Below are 13,142 nucleotides of genomic sequence, written 5' to 3' on the forward strand. Positions count from 1 at the left end.
CCTCCAGCTGCCCGACCCCCCCCCCACCCCCGTACATACAAAGAAACGAAAGCGCAATCTACCAGCTCCGATCTCACACGTACCCATTAAAATGACGTCCTTCATACGAGGCTTAAGACATGAGCTCAAAGTTCCAAAGTCTGTAAAAGGGAACTTGATTCAAGAACTGTCATTGAAACATACACCCCAAGAGTGTGGTTTAGAAAGCAATTGTTTACAGGCCCTTGTGCCCCACCCCACATGCGCACAGCACAGCTCACCACAACAATGGTAAGAACAGACCCGCTACGCAGCAACACCCAAGAACCCGAGAATCTCGGCTCTTCCCCCCCACACTCCATTCTCCATACTTGTCAGCTGCCTGCAGCCAGGACCCTCCTTGGCCCAGGTGACCTGGCAGCTGGAAGCCCTTACCTCATACTTTGCTACCAACCCAAGACGTGTGTGGGAGCGTCCGCTCAGGTCTGGGGTTTCCAAGATTTGCTGTGCCATTTACTATGCATTCTGGGCAAGGCAACTTGGTCTGTCGGGAGTCTCCTTCCCATCTGCAAAATGGGCTGCGATTCTCCCCTCCAGAGGGCCAGAGATGTACGTGGAAGGGCTTCGTGGTGGAAAGTGCTAAGACTCCTATGAGGGGCTCCGATTGTCATTCTTCTTCTTTGCCAGAATCTTTCTGGCACTTTAGGGCACATTAATTCCTATGTCCCTCAGGGGCAAGAGCATTCACTCCTGCGGATCATTTGCTGTCGGGGAACTTTTATACACAGCCGCATCACCACTGGAAAGAATACTCTCAGTTCTGTGAGGCAGCCTGATTTATGGAAATTTTTAAGAGCCTTGTGTCCCTTGAAGATGACAATTGTCATTTTGGCCCCTTGTGTTAACTTTGTCCCTCAGTTTGCCCGACTGTCCAATGGAGAGAACACCTTCATTTTGGGGGGAAGGTGTTGTATAGGCTACAGGCCATCCAGGCAGTCTCTTGCCTTATGCCTTGCCCCTTTCAACATGCATACACACCACTTTCGAACACTGGGATCCAAATTCTCAAAGACAATGACAAAGCCCGAAGACAGCTCTTAAAGGCCAACTGCCTTCTGTTCCATGACACTATCTGTCCCTGCCTGACTCCAGTGGCCAGGCTAAGACAAAAGTCTGAGCCCCACAGCTGACTGGGGAATGCAAAAGGTGGGTTAACTATATATAATTAGACCACCCTGACATTTCCCTCTTCGTTCCAGATGTGTATTATGTTTGTTTCCAGTAAGCTGGGCCTAGGCTCATGCACTGTGGGAAGGACAGGGAAGGACCTTCGTCTTGCTGGCGTGCATCTGCCTGAGGCCAAGCTGGGAGGAGCGCCCTGGCTCTTCCCCCTCTCTCCCCTTGCATACCCCACTTGTCCTGGCTTTTCAACAGGTGCTCCTGGGGGGAAGAATGTCTGAGAACCTACTCCTGCAACCCCGCTCCCCCTGCCACCTGACTGGACACCTCTCCAGATTAGACAAATGCAGATCATTTTTTAAAATGGAAGATCCCTGTTTATAGGGAGTCCAAGGGCAAGGCATGCACAGAGACACACGGGAGTTTTTAACAGGGTTCTGGGACATCAGATGTCTCAGGGTGGAATGATGCTGCCCAATTATGTCCTATGTTAGAATGTTCTAGACTGGAGGAAGGATAGAAGTCAGAGCTCTTCCTGGCCACCCCTCTCCAGTGGGACAGACGACAGCACCTAGGAACAGCAACAGAGGGGGGGGGCATAAGGCAGGCAAGGCTTTCTCACCATGGAGATGTAACAGCCATTGCAAGATTCATTAGAAATTAATGTAATGGCCTCTTGAATTATTTCTCACCAGAACTGATATTAGTGGAAACATTCCCAATTATGGTATAAGACTTACTTGGGCAAAGATGCCCAAAGATGAGTATTTTCTAAAGCTCAACGTTGTTAAAAGATTTAACTTTTCTGAAACCTTAATTTTCTCCTCTGTAAAATGGCGCCAACTCCCCCACCTCAGTTTCTTGAAAAGCAAAATGAGAATGGACATAAATCTCTCTAAGCGCTGGGTCTGATACAATACAAATAACAGTATTTTTTAAAAAGTATGTAGCCATGTTGAAGGATTCCCCCCATACCAGCTGCTATTCTATAGGAGTTCCGTGCCTTTTCTGTCCATGCCAGCCCTGGGAAGGAGGTATTAAAGTTGTGCCCATTTTACAGTCCCAGAAGGTGCAAAGCCAATGGGTTCAGAAATTTGCTCAAGGTCACGCATGAGCCAAGGTGACCTTGACCCTCTAGGCACCTGGCCTCCAAATAGCTGTCTCCTGCTTCCATCTGGGGGATACTCCTTATTAAAAAGGTGATAACTGGGAGTCACTCCATATTTCATAAGTGTCCCTTCACCCACTCCAGGAGTCACTTTTACCTTTTAAACATGAAAACGCTGTGGGGGGAAAAAATACTGCCTCCTGTAAAAAGCCCTCCTTTCTACATGCGCTGTGTTTCACAGGCGAGATGCACAGACCTCCCCTGGAGGGTCCTTACACCAAATACCCCAGGCAGCCGAAAAGGTAGGAGCAGCAGCTCATTGCTCCCTGGGGAGCACACACATCCGCCAACCCTGGCAGCTCTTGGGGGTCTTAGCTTCCTTACCTATAAGATGGATTTATTGTAAAATCAATCAAGGTGAAGCATTAAAAACCATTCCTGTTGGCCTTTGATCTCCACCCACCCCAACCCCTGGCCCAGGGTCCCGGGAACCATACAATATGCATGCTCTTGTCTTCATCCCTGTCCCAAGCACTCAGCTCAGTCGGCACCAGCACTGGGAAGCTTCTCTGCCTCTCCAGTTCTTCACAAGCTGCTGACCAGCCCACCAGCTGCGCTCCAGGGGTGCGCCTCCTCCCGCCCCAACTAGTGCACAGGGGAGACTGGGGTGGGGGGAGAACGCCAAGGGCATCAGCACTCCCACCTCAAAGTGCCTCGGTGGCCACCCGACGTTCTTAATACAACTCGCAGACAGAGCTCAGGGCACAGATCTGGCCACCCCAAATGCCTGGGCTAAAGCACCATGGGCCCAGCGCCGGGGAGGTCCCTAGTGGGCCCCAGGCCGCAGCTTAAGAGCCGCAAGGCAGGACAGGCGCTGTGCCCAGCAGGGTTGTGGGGCAGCAGGGCAGCCCAGAGCAGCCACGAAAGATCCAAAAAAGTGTCGGGAGAGAGGCATGCCCACCACCTAATTCCCCCCTAGGAGTCCCAGCCTTCAATCTGGGGATTTCGTGGGAACAGGGATGGCTGAGCCAGTTCTGGAGAGAGCTCCGCGGTGGATCCTGCTTTTCCGCTATGGCGTCCTAGCCGCAACAGGGAGGAAAAAAGTCCTTGTTCTCCCCAGGGCGAGGGGGAACAGGAACCCCATGCTGTCCCCTCTCTTGGGCAATGCTACCTACCCCCGGCAGCCCGGCAAAGCCCCTCTCCCCCTCTCCCGGCAGCCCTGGAGACCAAGTGGATTTTAAAGCAAGGACACCCGTCCTGTGACGAATTCATGCCCAGAGTTTCTTTTTCTCTTCCTTTTTTTCCGGGCCAGGTCAGAGCTGCCCGATTTTTCTTTCGAAGCTACAAGACTAAGTAGATTTCTTTATGGGGCCTCAGATGGGGGTGGGGGAGGTTGGTAGGAAATACAGAATGTGGCCCGTCTACATCGCCATCACTTTATTGTATTGTCACCGTTAACTTAACTATAAATACTACGGCGGGGAGCGAGGCGCCGGCGGCCTCGGACTTCGGGGCTGCGAGCCCCGGCGCGACCCCGACCCCAGGCGTCGGCCCTCCCGGCTCTGTACACTATTTACAGCTCCTCGTTCCTCTTTCTCGAGCCCCTCCCGCAAGGCAGCGCGTGTGCAAGAAAGTAGTATCGTCTGTCTGTGCAAGTCCTTCGAGTTAGGCAAGAACCACAGCCGGCCCGCGGCCGTCAGCTGTCCGAGTCCAAATCGCTTTTACCTTCCTCTTCCCTCTTCTCGGGCGACGCCTTGGACGACGTCTTGTTCCACTTCTCGGCGTTTTCCGACTCCTCCGACGAGGACCGCTTCTGCCGCCTCCATTTGGCACGGCGGTTTTTAAACCAGACCTGTTGCGCAACGGAGGACAGAACAACAGTTAAGATCAAAGGCGCGCTCCCCCCACCCCCGCGGCCCCGGCACCCCGGGGGGCCCTCGGCGGCCGCGGATGACGCCGGCGTGGGCTCGGAAGCCGGGGACCCCGCGCGCACGCCCACAAAAGGACGGGAGACTCGCTCCCGCTTCCGCATTTCCCTGCAACTTCCTGGGCCTAAGGCGCCCTCCAGCAGCCTCCGGGCCGCCGCGGGATGTCGGTCAAGTTCAGGGAGACCCGAGCCGAGCCCGGCTGCAGAGCCGAGCTAAGCCGGCGGGGGCCCGATCTCGCCGGCAAGGGCCCGCAGGCGCGCCCACCTCCACTTTCTCCTCGCGGAGGTGCACCTTCCGGGCCAGCTGCTCGCGGGTGCCCACGTCTGGGTACTTGGTCTCCTGGAAGAGGTTCTCCAGCGCTTCCAGCTGCTCGTCGGTGAAGATGGTGCGGTGCCGCCGCTTCCGCCGGCAGTGCAGCTGGTTGAGGAGTTGCAGCTCGGTGCGCGACAGCGTGCCCACGTTCATGTAGGGCAGCATCTGGTGCGGGACCGGGGACACCAGCACCGAACCGGGGCCCTCGTAGCCTGCGACAGAGGACGCACGGTCGGCCGGCTCCCCTGCCACTGCGCACACCGCCCGCCCGCGCTGCGACCCGCTCCCCCTAGAAAATCCTCTGCAACGGGGCGCTGGGAATGGGGGGCGCGCGGAAATCGGAAATGCAGGGCAATGGGGGAAGCGTGCTAGAGCGTCCACCCGCACACTCCCAGGGCCAGTTAGGGAATCCCAAAAGCCTCGTCTCCCCACGCAGCCACTAAGTTACAGTTTCCTCTAACTCTCGCCTCAAGTTTACAGCAAGTGTACAAACCCCCGTGCCGGATCGGCCAAGAAAAAAAGGGGGGGAGGTTCGTATGTGCAAGGAGAAAAGTTAGTGCGAAAAATGAAAAAAACAAAAAAACAAAAAAACAAAAACCAGCGCCAGCCCCAGGGACCGAGGACCGCGGCAAGAAGGCCGGCGCGGGCGCGACCCTACCTGGGGGCGTCGGGACACAGGAGCACTGCTGGGCGCCCAGCGGCGGCACGGCCCCGCAGCAGGCCGGGCCCACGGGCGCCGCCTGCACGTGCAGCTGCCCGTAGAAGTAGTTGTTGTAGCCCAGGCGGGAGCTGCCGACCGCGGCCGGGAGGCCTGCGCCGCCGGGGGCCACGGGGCGCGGATAGAAGGCGCCATAGTCCGAGGAGGCGCCGCCGCCGGCGCCGTAGAGCGAGTCCCCGTGCAGGGCCGGGAAGACGACGGGAGCCGCGGCGCTGGGCGCCACGGGCAGCACCGAGTCTTTGCAGCGCGGCCGGGCGGCCAGGATGTTGTCGATGCTGAACATGCTGGCGGGCATCCCCGAGCCCCGCGCCGGGACCGGGGGGCGGCGGGGAGGCGCCGGGGAAAAAGCCTCAAAGTTGGGGGGGGTCCACTCTCCTCCAGCGGCCGACCAAACCGAAAGAGAGCGCGGGCGAGCGCGCAGCCCCGCGCCCCTCCCCGCCCCCTGCGTCCGCTCTCCCTCCTCCTGCCCTCCCCTCGCAGCAGCGTCCGCCGAACTCAACCCGCGGGTAGGACGGAGTTTAGACCAGCTGAACCTCTTGTTGGTTTTATACTGAGTCGACGTCATCCTGGATTTAGTTCCTGGTAATATGCAGATGACAAACAGAACCAGATTTGGCCCTTTCTGTTCCTTTGGGTGGGGGGCTTTAGGGAAGGGGGAGGGGGAGAGGTGCCAAGGGGAGGGGGTTGCGGGGGCCAGAGAAGGGATTGTGGATTGCAAATTAATGAAATTAACCTAATCTTTCCCATTCAGCGGCCCCGCCGCGGGCCGGCCGAGCTGGGCGGGCGTCCTAATTGCTCCGGTTAATCTCATTAATTCCATTGTGCGGCGCAGTTAACAACTCCCTCCGCCCGACCTCTCCGCCCCCACCCTTTTTTCTCAGATTGGGTCCTATTATTGGGTGCGATTTCCTCTGCGAGAAACTCCAATTTATTGTGGCCAGTTTTACTTTGGGGCTACTTTTTGCCCCATTTCGGAACTTGTTTTGTCCTAGAAAATGTGAGGGGCTGCGTCCTCTCTTAAGATTAAAAACTCCGCTCTTCTTCCGGACCCCCAAGCCCTCACCGTCAAATTTCACCTCTATTTTTTTTTTTTAAATCTCGAGGTTCTCTCCCGAGTGGAACAGGGTAACCCCACCCCCAACCCTTTTGTTTTTGCAAAGGCCAAAATTTGTAAAGGCGAAATCGACGAAAGAGGTGCGTTGTGGTTCTTAAAATATGTGTCTATTTTTTTTCGCAGTCACTTTGGGTCTGACAACTACCATAGGAATCCGTAGGCCTTTACACAGCAGAGACCAAATTAAAATTCGCCACCAAGAGTAACACGCTCAAGCGATGCTTCCAGCTGTTCCCTGAGTGGGTGTCGGTAGGTTTTACGTTTTATCTTTTGCTTTTTAAAAAATTATTCTTGGAAATGGGGTGTGTTCTCCCCCATCCTGTTTTTGTTTTCAATCCAAAATCCAGAAATGGGGCTTTGGGGATCCCCCAGCCCGTTTCCCAACAGTTGAGTCGCATTCTCCCCGTCCGTCTCGCCAGCCCCCTGAATGGGACAGGCCCCCTAGCTGTCCTTCACCCGACAGGCCCCCAGCCCCGGCGGCCTGGCAGAAGCCGGGCTCTGCTTGCCGCAGGCGGCCGCCGTTGATTTGCGGGATCCTCGGCGCCGCACTGCTCGTCCGCCCGAGCTGCCTGCCGGAGGCGCATCCAGCCCGCGACCGTGCGCAGGCGGCAGAGCGCCCTTGGAGAAGGTAGGCGATGGTGCGCGCGGAACGAAAGTAGCCCCCGAGGTACTTGCGGGCCCGGCGCAAGCCCCAGCCTTGCAGAGATGTCCTTTCTCGGCCCTTCGCGCAGGCACCTCCAGCCACTCCAGGGGAAGAGGTAGGGCCGAGCCCCGGCGAGACGGCCCGAGGGCCGGGTTGGGGGGCAACTCGGGTTTGCCGAAGGAGGGCCGCCTTTAACTCAACGCCCATTTCTCCCTGTTGCTCTCGGGCTAATTAACAGGGATCCCCGCAGGGATGTCTGATGTTGCTTCAGCAAGGCCACGTCTGTGGGCTGCCTCCTCCCGGGCGGCAGGGCAAAGGGGAAAGGGCACTTGTCAATTACTGTTCCAGGGTCAGAGGAGCCGTGGCGCTGAGGTTAGGTCCGGCCGGGGCGCAGAACTCGGGCAGTGCGCAGGAGCGGCCGGAGAGAAGCTAGGCGGCGGCGCTTTTCCTAGGCCTGCCCTTCGTGGACCTCTGCACCCTCAGGCCCACCCGCTCGGGGCCCAAGAGCCTTGCCTTTTTGAACGCTGAGCGGACTAAAAAGTTGTTGTAGGGGGAGATTAGGGCAAGACCGGGATGGGTCTCAGTTTGGGAAGGCAATCGATTTTTTTTTTTTAAACACTAGAAACCACTCCCAGGGGACGGACAGTGACCCTCCCCTTCAGAGAGGTCAGGTCTAGGGAAAGAAGTGCAGCGCTTTCCCTTTGCTACTAACTAGGGATAGAAGCATTTTTTCCACTCGGGAGACTTAAAAATCACCAGTTTCCGGGCACACATTTCCCCGCCAACCTTTCCTGGGTCTGATTCTGCAGGGCAACTGATGGAAGACAACTAGAGGCTGCAACTCCTGTAGTGAGTTGGCCGAGTTTGCGTTCGGGGCTGGGCGCTCTGGGCAGCGCGTGTGTGAGCTGAGCCGGGCGGAGGCAGAAAACCGAGGCCGATTCCTCGTCCATTTCTGTGAAGGTGCTCAGACCAGCAAGGCGCCAAGACGTCAGCCAGATTTCTAAAAAGAGCAATTTCTAGGTTTTAAATAAGACAGCCTCCGCCACACACACGTCATGCCTCCTTCCACTTGGTACATAGTTCTTTTTAATAATCATATTTAGCAAACCCCTAGACTTCGCCCCTTGCTTTAATGCAGTGCGCTCTCGGCACCATCCGATTCCTGGAAGGAAGAGCACTGTACAGGGAGTCTGAGCGTCAGAGTTCTCGACCCAACGTTGCCACCTTGCAAATTATCCCTCCTCTCTAGGTCTCGGTTTGTTGTCTTTTTGTTTTTGTTTGTTTGTTTTTTTAGTTGATGGAACCAACGCCAACAATCATTGGGTCCCTTACAACCTTAAGAATTAATGAGGATAGAGAATTGTCGCCCGTTCGCCAAGGAGACTGGGGGTAGACTTTGGGGCATTTTTCTAGTTCTTTTCATTGGGGCAAAGGAGCTTGCTATCCCCACCCCCTCCCAGGGTAGGGTCTCTATCAGCTAGGTCCACGATTAGGACAAGCGAGTCTGAAAGCTCTGTCCTCTTGCAGAAGGGACTTTCTGCGAAGAGAACACAGGGACCCAAAAGCCTCTCTGCCCCAGTTATTCAGCCAGTTATTCTCTTTCTCAGGGAGCTCACCCCCTTCGCGGCGGGGGCTCCCCAGCCTTGTTGCCCCTCAATCTGCAGGCTGCACTGTGTCCGCGGGGCGCAGGAGCAGGGGAAGGCAGTCAGCGGTGCGGCGCCCCGCGCTGAGCTTCCTCCGCGGGCCGAAACCCACAAGTGTCCGCCAGGCACTAAACAAACAATCATCCGCCTCGTGAAGCCAGGGGCAACTGGAATAACAAATGCAACGCACACAAATTGCCTGCCTCCTGTTTCTAAGCGATTGTTTGTCGGCCCCGCAGGCACCGCTCAGCATGGGAGGACCGCGAGCGTCCGGAGGCGGCCAGCAAGCGCTTAGGTCGGACATGCAGTAAACACGCCGCTGATTTTACTTATTATCACCCAAACACGATTTCACACAAAGCAATCACCATGCCAGAAGTCTAGGAAAATGTGTTTGTTGAGGAGTCAGTCGCCCCGGTAATAGCCCTCATTTTTAATATATTAAAGAATAGATCAGCGGATTCTGAGTGCGTAAGGTATACGGTGCGGTTCGGTATCTGACAAGGGGCTTTTTTTATTCCTCCACAATCATCGCTAAATTAATTCATAGCGCAGAGATTAAATTGCTTCTCTGATTTAAAACAGAGTGCCCAAATTTGGAGTGTGCGTTTGGCTATCGCCACCCTCCCCAAGAGATTCTCGTCCGGGAGGAAACTGTCGCCCACGATCCTTCCGCACACGCACCACGCACACGCACGCACCCGTGGCTGTAAAAAAAAAAAAAAATGCACGTGCGGTCCTAACTTCTTGCGGTTTGGGGAACTTTCCTAATTCTTTCAGCCTCTCAGCCGATCACAGCTCATAATCGGATGCCCTTAAGGATTTTTCGTGGCATGGGCAAAAAAAGCTGACGTGTCCTTTTCAAAGGTAGGGGACCCCCCCCTCCCCCAGGGAGAATTAGCTGGGTCGGAGGAATGAGGAACAATGAGCAGACCCGGATGCAGCCGGTGCACAGCGTCGAGACCCCATCCAGCCTTCATAGCGCAAATCGGCTTTTTTTTTTTTTTTTTTTTTTTTTTTTTTTGAGGGGCTTTTAAAAAAAAATCCAGTGCCTCAAAAATGGTGCTCAAACCCCGGTTCGTGGCCCTGCTCTTTGGAGGACACCTCCGGTAGCCCCAGGGGGTTTTCCGTGTCAGGCTGGGTAGGTGGAGTACATCCAGGAGCAGATACCACCCCGCTAAGGGGCAAGCGCGCAAGGGCTGGATCTTCTGCAGGCAGTCAAGGGCGATGTAGGGACGCTTACTAGCTGAGTTTTGCTCAAAGTTTTGCAACATTCCAAATAAGCACTCTGAGCCCCTGAGGACGAAATAATCAAGGTGTTAGGAAAACTCAACATAACTCGGGGAGGGGGGCGGGGGGGGAGAAGAGGGTGTCGAAAAATGACGTCTTCCCAAAGCATCAGAAAAAAAAAAAATAGCTCCGGGTTTCCAGGGTTGCAGAAATACACTCTCAGCCGAGCTGTTTACCCAAGTTTCTTTCAAAGTGACTTGCACCGTTGCTTTTGCAAATCACAGAATGCAAATGACGATAATTTGTTCTCAGTGGAACTTTCTCTTGAAATGATTAGCAAAGTCAGTCATTTGAAAATTAGAGCGAATGCACAGACGGGTCCCGCAGCCCCTCGCTAACCGATATCAGCTTCTAAAGTTTTCATTCATGTAAACCTCATTAATGAAGATCTTTTATTTAAACGTCAAGAGGATTTGAAATTTAGAGTAAATTATGAAGCTTGTATGTCTAGCCAAGTCATGGGTCAAATGCATTTGTGAAAAACTGCTAAAAGAGCATATGGTTTTGAATTTTTCTACAATGACTAGTGTTTAAATAAATTGCTTGTACTGCTTAACTTCATGTGTAATTTTGACAGAAATTGGCCTATAGCCTTTTGATATGTAAACATTTCAGCCTTTTATGCGGTATAAAAAAGACACTTGCTTTTTAGGATCAGCTCAGGCGGTCACCCTGTAATTCTGAAAGCTGTGGCACCTACCATTACATTCTTGCTAGATTTCAACTTTCCAGTGGCAGCCTCAGGGAGGAAAAAAAAAAAACGGAAAGAAAGAGGATATTTCAAAAGCAGTGTCCATTTGGGATTAAAAGCTACAAATGAGGTGAGAACGTGCCACTTACTATCTGAAAGAAATGGATAAACCATAGTTATTAAAGAACATTTTCTGTCATTTTTCTTTAAGCCAGCCCGTCTGAGGGGACACTTAAGCAGGGCTGGGACTGACTGCCTTATCATTAAATGCTTATGTAGAGCTGAGCCAATCCGTCCAACACACAAATAGGTGTTAAAAATCTAGGTATCACTTCAGGACGTTACCAGCGAAATGGCTCCCGTGTCACAGAACCCATTAAGATGCAAAAATCACTCCGTCTGGGAAGAGAATCACCCGGGGGCTCGGAATCACTGGACACAAATGGCGGGTCTGAGTCATGCACGGGGGTCTTTCGCAGTGGGAGGCTGTCGCTGGGGATTGCAGAGACGGCAGAGGGCACAATTCAGAAAGCACTTCTGGGCTGCCAGGCGGTTCTGAAACACACTGATAAATCTGCATAAATGCATTTGTTGCTAATATCTCTGTCTCCCGTAAACAAGCTTGGGATGTGGATTGGAAGGCCCCTCGCCCAGAGGGAGGGAGACAGAGCAAGGAGCCCGGCCCCTGAGGTTACCCGGTTACCCCAGTGCTAGACGGGGCCAAACCTTGACTTGCACCCGGGCTTGGCAGCCACCTCGCCTTCCCCCCTGCTCTCCCTGTCCCACCCTCTCTATCCTGTAGGTCAGCGTTGTCCTACACAGACTTTCCCGAGAGATCTCTCCCCTCTGTGAAGTTTTGGAGGAACTAAGGGGAGATAGGAAGCAATGGAGACAGGTTTCTTTGTACACAGTTGAGCCACGGGAGCAGACTGAGATCTTCTTTGTAGAGAGACTGTCCTGGGACAAAGCCGTGATGCAGCAAAAAAAAAAAAAGGCTGACCCAGAAAGACAAGAGAAGGTGTTTTATTTACATTTCTTACGCATTCCAACACATCATACTGTGGTCAGCAAACCGGAAAGGAAAGGCCATATTTCAGAGCATAAAGAAGGCACCAGACTTTTTTTGTTTTTCCTGAGCGTTCTACATTCCTGTCTAATTTCTTCTGTCCATTTTGAAATGAATAAGGGTAATTTTTTCCCTAGTAGCTGTCATTTTAAAGTTCTTAGAAAAACAATTGATTCTCTAATAAAATATTTCCGTAGCTTTTGGCTGCTTAACTTTTAGGAACTTACCCCCAAAATGTGTTTGTGATCAAAATTAGCTAGGCAAGGGATGTATTTGGGGTAAGAGAAGAACACTTAATACTTAAAAGATAATTTGAGAGGTTGAGGGCTTTGGGGTTTTTGTGTTTTGTTTTGTTTTGTTTTGTTTTGTTTGGGAAGGAGAGAATATTATGAAATAAAACTGAAAATTAGAGGAAAAGATAGCTGTGTCTGAGTGGTAGTGGTAGTGTCCGGAAAGGTTAGTATCGGTGGGGATACGTGTCATATGAAACTTTGCTAGCGGGTTCATCTTTTTAAGGAGGACTTGCTAAAGTGGTCATTGGGCACCACGTCCTCTTAAGATCTGGATGTGAAATGTATAGCAGGTAGCGTTTTTGGCTCTTTTTAAAACATCAGAGTGAGGAAACTAACAAGGGTCTTCCCAGATGTGTCTTGTCCTTCAAAGCAGTCACTCACCAAGGAGGCTCGGATTTGCTCCAGCATCACTGTCAGTGGTGGTTTTAAAACAGTTTTCCCGAACTCCAGAAAGGGCCCTTACTTGGGCCCATTCATTCGTGTCTGCCTTTTAAAGAAGCAGCCAGACTCCCTTGTCCATTGGTTATGTGCAGAAATCAAGGCTTCTGAAGCCTCAGGAGTCAGATTCACGGGGAATGGGGGGAAGAAAGCCACTTTCGGAGGTCACAGGCCATGTCACCTGCTCAATCCCACCAGCCAGAGGGTCTGATGCTGTCACTCAACCTTAACTTGGCTTTGCCATGGGCAGAGGAGGCTGATAATTCAGATCACCTCTCTGTCCCTGAGGGGGAAAAGGAAGAGAAGTCCCAGAAACACCCTCAACTTTCCATTTTTTTGATTTGTGTTGGGGCTTTTATTATCTTTTCGTAGCCAGGAGATCAGGATTTGGGGAATACACTGCCTTATGTGTGCGCATGCACACACACACACCTTCCCCCAGCCCCCTACACCTTCATTTTGCACACTTGGTCATTTCCGGGCCAGTGAACCCCGGTACCAGCTCCTTGGTCACCTTCTCTCTCGAGCTTGTGTTTATTTTCTTGTCTTGGGTATCTGCCTGCAGCCAGGGACGAAAACTGAATGATGCTGGGTCCGCGAGGTGGATTTGGTTTCACTTAGCAGTAACATTCTTTCTGCAGACCAGAAGGTCTTGGATTTAAAATCACAAGAGTCCATCTCCCCTGTCATTGGGTTGTTTGTAATTTATGTATAATGGGGAAAAGTAGTCTGTTTGTAGT

General features: G+C 53.0%; 1 protein-coding gene and 1 long non-coding RNA gene across 2 annotated transcripts in view; one reads left to right on the forward strand and one right to left on the reverse strand.

Moving 5' to 3' along the window:
* Positions 1 to 3,687: 3,687 nt before the first annotated feature.
* Positions 3,688 to 5,703, reverse strand: GSC (goosecoid homeobox). The gene is made up of 3 exons (XM_025869169.2): positions 5,165 to 5,703; positions 4,459 to 4,718; positions 3,688 to 4,118 (listed from the first exon to the last, which is right to left on the reverse strand). The coding sequence occupies exons 1-3, from the start codon at positions 5,517 to 5,519 to the stop codon at positions 3,963 to 3,965; spliced, it is 771 nt and encodes a 256-aa protein (XP_025724954.1). The 5' UTR covers positions 5,520 to 5,703; the 3' UTR covers positions 3,688 to 3,962.
* Positions 5,704 to 5,720: 17 nt separating this feature from the next.
* LOC141373193 (uncharacterized) overlaps positions 5,721 to 13,142 on the forward strand; it is a 37,888-nt gene continuing 30,466 nt past the window's right edge. The window contains exons 1-3 of the long non-coding RNA XR_012378902.1: positions 5,721 to 5,806; positions 6,462 to 6,587; positions 6,802 to 6,966. This is a non-coding gene — a long non-coding RNA (uncharacterized lncRNA). The remainder of the gene's footprint in view (positions 5,807 to 6,461; positions 6,588 to 6,801; positions 6,967 to 13,142) is intronic.

The sequence above is a fragment of the Callorhinus ursinus genome, unplaced genomic scaffold (genome assembly GCF_003265705.2).
Source record: "Callorhinus ursinus isolate GAN/ISIS: 27379988/994484 unplaced genomic scaffold, GSC_fseal_2.0 scaffold8, whole genome shotgun sequence".
Taxonomy (NCBI): Eukaryota; Metazoa; Chordata; class Mammalia; order Carnivora; family Otariidae; genus Callorhinus; species Callorhinus ursinus.

What these genes read in the sequence shown, in the direction of transcription:
- GSC (XM_025869169.2), bottom strand. Translation starts at nt 5,519, where the DNA reads ATGCCCGCCAGCATGTTCAGCATCGACAACATCCTGGCCGCCCGGCCG. An exon ending in CTGTGTCCCGACGCCCCCAG is followed by an intron (nt 4,719 to 5,164) that starts GTAGGGTCGCGC and finishes CCTCTGTCGCAG; the next exon opens with GCTACGAGGGCCCCGGTTCG. An exon ending in TCCGCGAGGAGAAAGTGGAG is followed by an intron (nt 4,119 to 4,458) that starts GTGGGCGCGCCT and finishes GTTGCGCAACAG; the next exon opens with GTCTGGTTTAAAAACCGCCG.